General features: G+C 33.9%; 1 protein-coding gene across 1 annotated transcript; it reads right to left on the reverse strand.

Annotated features, from left to right (window-relative positions):
• Positions 1-1,188: 1,188 nt before the first annotated feature.
• Positions 1,189-1,995, reverse strand: LOC110094600. Its single transcript, XM_020819864.1, has one exon. It carries the CDS (start codon positions 1,993-1,995, stop codon positions 1,189-1,191), a length of 807 nt encoding a protein of 268 aa, XP_020675523.1.
• Positions 1,996-7,701: the final 5,706 nt, after the last annotated feature.

Genomic DNA, 7,701 nt, shown 5'->3' on the forward strand with positions numbered 1-7,701 from the left:
GCTTGGGACAAGATGCAATTGAAATCCCCACCAATAACTACTAGAATCTTCCTCTGTGATTGCTCATGAATGTAATCCCATAGCAATCTCCTCTTGTGAACCTCCTTGCTACCATATACAGTAACAATCATCAAACTTCCCTTGTTAAAGACATTAAGATCTCCTATCACACATTGATTTGAAGTCTTTAAAATTGAAAAGGAAGCTATATCAGTTCTCCAAAGAATGATAATTCCTCCAAATAATCCCTAAGATGGTAGAATAAAGAAATCCCAATTAGGACCCATGATCCTTTCAAAATCAATTCTATCAAAAGAGCTGATTTTAGTTTCTACTAAACCCACAAAGAATACATTTTAATCATTTATGAACTCCTTCATATATAGAGAGGCTTCATTCTTCTTTGGCCCTCTACAATTCCAAAAATCAATGGAATCCATTAAAGTTTTTTGGGGGAGTAGCCCCCAACTTTCCTCCTACTACCTCCTTCTCCAATTCTTCCACGGGATTTGTTCTTAATGGGCCCTAAAAATCTTAGCTCTTTTGAAAATTTGCACTTAGGCATTTCTTCATTCACACCATTATCCTTTTCCAAAACAAAGAACTCTCATGCATCCATATTTTTAACAGATTTTTCTTTTACTTCCAGTTTTCCATCTTCATCATTCACCATAGAAATTTGTAAAGTATCATCTTCAATTCCATCTTCACTAACTGAATGGAGAACATATTTTCCTTATCCTGAATAGCAGGAGCTTCCATAATCAATTTATTTTCTGCTAACAAATTAGTAGACTTCCTGACAGAGACCACTGTCTCATGATAGGGAATACTTGAGTTCGTAAGTAATCCCTTAGGATTTACTTGAGTTCGCAAGCAACCCTTCCCATCTATGCTGTTAGAGATAGAAAAAGAGTCAGCCACTTCCATATTATTATCCTGAGAGAGATCAAAGTTTTGTTCAGGCCTGAACTCCCCATCTTCTAAATGTTCAGCCTCATCACATAAGTTTCCTGGAATCTCGTGGATCAAGCTCTCTATGATGCCAGCTTCCATAACATTCTGAATTTTATTTTCAACTTCTACTGGAACCACAAATTTTATTACATATCTGAGTGTGTTTGGTTTGATCTCCTTATTCTTCTGTTTAGGATTCCTCCTCTTGTTGTTGACCATAATCCCTGGACCTTAGGATGGTTCTATCAAAGCCTCTTGTTTCCTTCCCACATCATTTTCTCTACCAATTCCATCAGCAACATCTACTCCTTTAGGATTATTTACTTTTTGACCACATTCCTTATTCACATGTCCAATCTTTCCACATACAAAGCAAAAGTTAGAAACCTTTTCATATTCGACATTTTGGAAGAACCTTCCCGCCATGCTATCCACCCAAACACCTATTGGAAGAGGTTGATCAAGCTTAATTCTTACACATACTCTTGCAAATTCCCTCCTTCCCCAATGGAACATATTACCATCCAACATAAGTGGTTTTCCAATTCTTGAAGCAATACAAGCTACATTCTTCTCATCCCAACATTTCAAAGGTAAAAGGGGAATTCTAATCCAAATTGGAGAAGAGAGCCCCTTAATAGATGGAGTAGTAAAATTCGAAGTCCACTTCTCCATACCTACTATATATTTATTTACAAACCAAGGGCCACCTGAATGAACTGCTTCAACCATTTCTTCCGATGAGAAAGAACATAAGAACCATCCTCTACCCAATGTAGTAAAGTGGAATTGTCCGAATTGAATCCATTGTTTCCTTATCTCCCAAGCCACCAAATGAGAAGGTAAATTTTTCCCAAATACCTTAATTACCAATGAATTGGACAACTTTTTTGAGTTCATCTTCTCCAGATCTTCATTTAACCTTATAGCCATTCCATCTTCAGAATAAACCACCTCCTCTTCTTTAAAATCCAGCTTAATATAAGGTTTGTTACTCCATGGATTCACATTACCCAAGCTGACTGAGCTTTTAGGCATTCCATCAGACAGCTTATCTCTATCCGGTTCATTCCTTCTTTCAGGTTAATAATGAATATTTTTGTCAAACAAATTTTAGGAATTCTCATTTATCACACTGCGACTAAGTCTAGGGATTGCATTTGAATTCCCGAATCGTCTAATGAAAATTTTTATTCCAGAAGTTGATGCAGTGTTATCAGAAAGAAAACCTGTAGATTTAAAACTATTAGGAGTAACCATATTCTTAACTTCAGCTATAGCCTTACCTTTACCTTCCACTTGCTTAATCTTCTTTGGTGATATTTCGAAAACATCTCTTATCACCAAAGGTCCTTGCCATTTAATTAGAGGATTTTGAATTCACTGTGTGGAATTCAAACACGAAAAGCCATCACCTGTAACATTTATCTTCGAATTAAACACAACTGATGGAGACCTTGACGAAGAAGGTTTCTGTTATCACCAAATGGGAAAGCTAAAATTGGTGATGAAGCTTATACTTCGTCTTTCAAAAAAAAAAAAAGGTAAGAACAAAAAAAGTAATCCGAGCAATACCCCTAGGTTCACTAGAGATTCTAATCAATTTATTATTGGTTAAAGCTCTTGTGTGGAATATTAGGGGTGTGGGTGGGACTCTATCTAAGGATAGAGTTAAGATCTCTATAGAATTCATGATATTCCACTTCTTATTTTGATTGAACCTTTGATTACTACTACTAAACTGGACTCTATTCGCATTAATTTGGGTTTTGATTTTGCTTTTGACAGTTATACAAATAAAATGTGGATTTCTGGAAAATATTTATTACTTTGGATGTTATTATGGATTCACCTCAAGAGATTCATACTAATATTTCTTTTAATCAAGTTTCTGCCTATTCTTCTTTTATTTATGTTGCGTGTACTAGAATAGGGAGAAAGGTTCTTTGGGAGCAACATGTTGATTTTTCTTTGACTGTTAATGTCCCTTAGTTTGTTGGTGGAGATTTTAACTTTATTGCTAATGCTACTGATAGAGTTGGTGGTGGACCTCCTAATTTTCATTCTATGAAAGATTTTAATGATATGATTATGAACAGTAATCTGCATGACATTGGTTTTTCTTGAAATCGTTTTACCTGGAACAAGGGTACTATGTGGCAAAGATTAGATCACATCCTCTTTAATAATTACTAGATTTCCTCTGGTCTAATTACTCAAATTAAGCATTTAACTGATACTTTATATGATCTTTCCTCTTTATTATTAAGCATTAATAGAGATACTAGTAATACTTTTCATCCTTTAGGTTTCAAAACATGTGGCTTCTTGATGATAATTTCTGACAAACTATGCAAAGTAATTGGGATGCTCATCTTCATCCTTCTCATCATGTTTATGGTAGGAACAGGATTTGGTTTAAGCTTAAAAGGCTTAAGCAAAAACTTCAATGGTGTAATAACTGTATCTTAAGAAAATATTTTCTTGTATATTACATGCTAAACAAGATGTGGATAATACTAATAGGGCTTATATGTAAAATGCTTCATTTGTTAATTTGTCCATTCTGAATGAAGCTATAAAGTACAACTTTGTACAAGTTGCATGAAAAAATAGGAGGCTTTTTGGAGCCAAAAGGCCTCCTCCAAATTCATTATGGAATGTGACTGTAATACTACTTATTTTCATAACTTGCTAATCATAATAAAGTTAGTAGGCAAATTCTTAAGATTACTTCCCCTGATGGTAATGTCATTGATAATCCTAATTTGATTTCTTCCATGGGTATTGATTATTTTACTAAAGCTTTCAATTCAAATTTTATTCCTGCTTTTAACACTGATTTCTCTTTTATTCCTTCTTTTATCACTGAGGAAGATAATTTAATGTTGACTAAATCTTCTTTTGAAAAGTAAAATTGGTGTAGTCTGAAAGACATGAACTCTAATTTTGTGGCTGGCCCTGATGGCTTCACCAACAAATTTGTTTAGAAGTCTTAGGATATTATTAAGTGGGATCTTGTTAATGCTGTGGAGGACTTTTTTAGGGGTAATCCTATTCCTATAATTTTTACTACTACCTCTATAGCATTAATTCCTAAATATGAATATAACTAATTTTTGGAATGATTTTCATCCCTTTAGTTTATGCAAATTTTTAAAAAAACTTATTGCAAAAATTTTTATGGGAAGGCTCGCTTTAATTCATCCTAATGTTATTTCTTTGGAACAAACCAGCTTTGTAATAGTAGATTTATATTGGATAATGTTTTAATTGCTCAAGAGTTAGTGCACAATTTGAATGCTAACAATGCTGGTGGTAATATCATTTTCAAAGTTGAAATCACTAAATCCTATCATAATCTTAATTGGAAATTTCTTTATACCATTTAAAGATTATTTGGCTTCAATTTGCAATTTATTAATCTTATTAAAACTACTATTGAGTCCTATTATTTCTCTATTATTATTAATAGTAAGTCTCAAGGCTTTTTCAAATCATCTCATGGTTTAAGACAAGGAGATCCACTATCTCCTACCCTCTTCATTGTTGGTGTGGAATTCTTATTGTGTGATATTAACAATCTTTTTAGACTTCACCCTAGATTGAAATATAAAATGGGTGGTGGTTCTCCCATCACTCATTTAAGCTTTGCGGATGATTTCATTATTTTCTCTAATGGTTCTATTAAAATGTTGTTTATTCTCTTCAAATTTCATAGTTCTTTTCAGCATGCTAGTGGTTTAATATTTAACTCCTCCAAGAGTTGTTTTATTCCTGCTAAATTTATTTCTCCTAATCATATTAATAGTATTGAAATAATATTTTGTTTGATTAAGAAGCTCCTGCCGTTAAGGTATTTGGGTACACCTCTCTACCAAGGTAAGAAATGTTCTCATTTATTTGATGATATTTTCTCTACTATTCATAAGAAACTTTCTTCTTGGGTTTTAAATTTTCACTCTTATGGAGGTAGGCTTTTTCTTATTAAACATGTTATGTGTTCTATTCCTATATATTTATTTCATACTTTGTGTCCCACCATAAATGTTTGTAGTAGAATGGATATTTTATTCATTAAATTCTCTGGGGTTCTAAGGCTGGTAATCGCTCTATTATTTGGGGCACTTGGAGAAATTGCTCAAGGGCTATGGATGAGGGGAAATTAGGCTTCAAAACATTTATTGATATGACCATGATATTTAATCATAAATTGTCGTATTCTTTTAGAGCTAAAAAGAGTCTTTGGGAAAAGTTTATGGTCTCTAAGTATTGCGGTGCGAAGCATCCCTTGTTTTTCGATTCTAGATATGGTGATTCCTTCAATTGGAAAAGATTATGTAACATTAAATGGGAAGCAGAAGATTTTATTCAATGAGGTTTGGGGGTGGGAAACAATTTTTTTTTTTGGCAAGATAAATGGTTGGGTAATTAATCTATTGATATTCTTTTATTTAACCACTCTACCTCTTTGTGTAAAGTTAAAGATTTTATTTGTAATGAGGGTCAGAATATTGATCTCCTTGCCAATTTTGTTCCTTATTGTATTATTAAATTAATTCTCAATATTTTAATCTATTTGGAGGATAAGGATTGAAATTATTTAATCGGTCTAGTGATGGTAAGTTAGGTACTAAACAAATTTGGAATTCTATTAGACATAGTCTTCCCAAAAATTCTCTTTATTTATCTTTTTGGCATGGTAGTATACCTCCTTACTCATTTCTTCTATGGAGAATCATGTATAATTATTAACCTGTGTATTCTATTCTTTTAAATAAGTTTTCTATATTACCTCCAAATGTAAATGTTGCTATCACATTGAGAATATGAATCATGTGTTTATTCATGGTTCTATTTCCATGAAAGTTTGGGTTCATTTTGACAATATGTTTAATGTGCTCTCTACTACTTGGTTTAGTACTATTGGTGATCTCCTTAAAGATTGGTTTATTCCTATAAAAGGTCATATTAGGAATATTATTCATGTCCTTATTTTCTAGTTTTTATAAAGTAGAAGGAATGATTCCAAACACGACAATATTAAAATGGATTCTTTAACTATCATTTCTAAAGTGAAGAATAAAATTTATTAGTTTTTTGTGGCAAAGCATTTAAAAGTTGATTCTTTTAATGGTTTTCTTCATGTGGCTTTTAAGTTTGTTCTTATTTTTAATTCCAATACTACTGTTCATAATGATAAAATTATTTACTGGAAAAAGCCTTCGGAGGGCTATTTTAAACTTAACACTGATCGTGCAAAAAACCAACTTCAATGTGAGTTGTGGTGGTATTATGAAAGATTCTAATGGTTTTGTTATTGTTGCTTTTACGGGTCCTTCTAAGGCTATTAGTACCATTCAAGAAGAAATTAAGAGTCTCCTATTTGGGATTCAACTTTACATTTCTCTTGGCATCACTAAAATCTGGATAGAAGTTAATGCTATGCTCTTGATTCAATATGTCGATGGCAATAGTTCCTCTAATCCAAATAATTACTATTTGCATAGAGATATTAAGTACTGGGTTTCTTTTATTACTTATAATATCTCTCATATCTTGAGAGAGGGGAATGATGTTGCGAACTCCTTGGCTAAATTGGCGGTTCTAAATCTAGTTGGGTGGAGAGAAAGTCTAGAGAGAGAAAGTCTGGTTTTTCAAAATTCTGTTTCAGCGGTTCTTGCTTTTTCGCGGCTGGGTAGTCCGGCGATCTGCCGGCGCTCCGGCAGGACGGGAAGGTGTTGATGGAGCAAAGGAGAATTCTCCCAACGGATGCTTGGAAGAATTATAGGAAGAATTTGGCTTTACCGATTCTTGATTCATCGGAAGTCTTTAATGGTGTCTCTAAGGTTCTCGAAGGATTTAATCAGAATTTTAAAGGTTTGAAAGAAAAACAGTTGATTATCAACGAAGGCGGATTGTTGGACAAGAAGGTGATTCCTGTTCAGGTACCTGGTAAAGGTAAGGATGTAGTTGAGGAGCTTTTACGGCAGAAGAAGGAGATTCCTTTCTTTCAAGTCGGTTATGACATTGCAGAGGAGAATCGAGGTGTTGGGGCCTCTTCATCAGCGGGAAGGAAACTTAATTCTTATAAAGATTTCTTCTCAAAATATTTGCCTTCTTCACCAATTAATCGTGAAATTCTCTCTGAATTTTCGGTTATTGGTAACACTGAGGATACGATTAATGTGGATGTGGATTTGTCTCTAAAGAAGGAGACATGTCTTACTGGGGCTATGCCTGAAGTTTTTTTAGCCAATCCTAATTCAGATGTGAATAAGGTTGAGAATGTGAAGGTTAATTCGGCTTGGAACAAACGACCGAATGTGAGGGTTGATAATCTGGACCTCGGCTCTTTCTTGTCTGAAGTTGGTAGAGTGGCTGTTCTGCATGCTGAAAAGGAATTGGAGAATATTAAAAAATTAGATAAAGCTATTGTAGTGAAGATCTTTGGGGACAATATTCTATTTCATGTGATAAGCTCAGATTTAACAAGGCAGTGGGATAAATTTGGGAAATTCCACATCAAAGGTTTAGGACTTGGCTAGTTTTTATGCTCTTTTGAAGATCCGAAGGCTTTAGAAAGTATTCTCTCAGGAGGCCCTTGGTGGATTAGAGGGCAGGTTGTTGGCTTGGACAAGTGGTCGGCTAATTTCAATTCTACGTCTCTCAAAAGCATTACTTCTCCTGTATGGATTAGACTGCCTAATTTACCTCTTCAGTGTTGGGATGAGATAAATATTT

Source organism: Dendrobium catenatum, unplaced genomic scaffold, assembly GCF_001605985.2.
Source record: "Dendrobium catenatum unplaced genomic scaffold, ASM160598v2 fragScaff_scaffold_311, whole genome shotgun sequence".
Taxonomy (NCBI): domain Eukaryota; kingdom Viridiplantae; phylum Streptophyta; class Magnoliopsida; order Asparagales; family Orchidaceae; genus Dendrobium; species Dendrobium catenatum.

What these genes read in the sequence shown, in the direction of transcription:
- LOC110094600 (XM_020819864.1), bottom strand. Translation starts at nt 1,995, where the DNA reads ATGCCTAAAAGCTCAGTCAGCTTGGGTAATGTGAATCCATGGAGTAAC.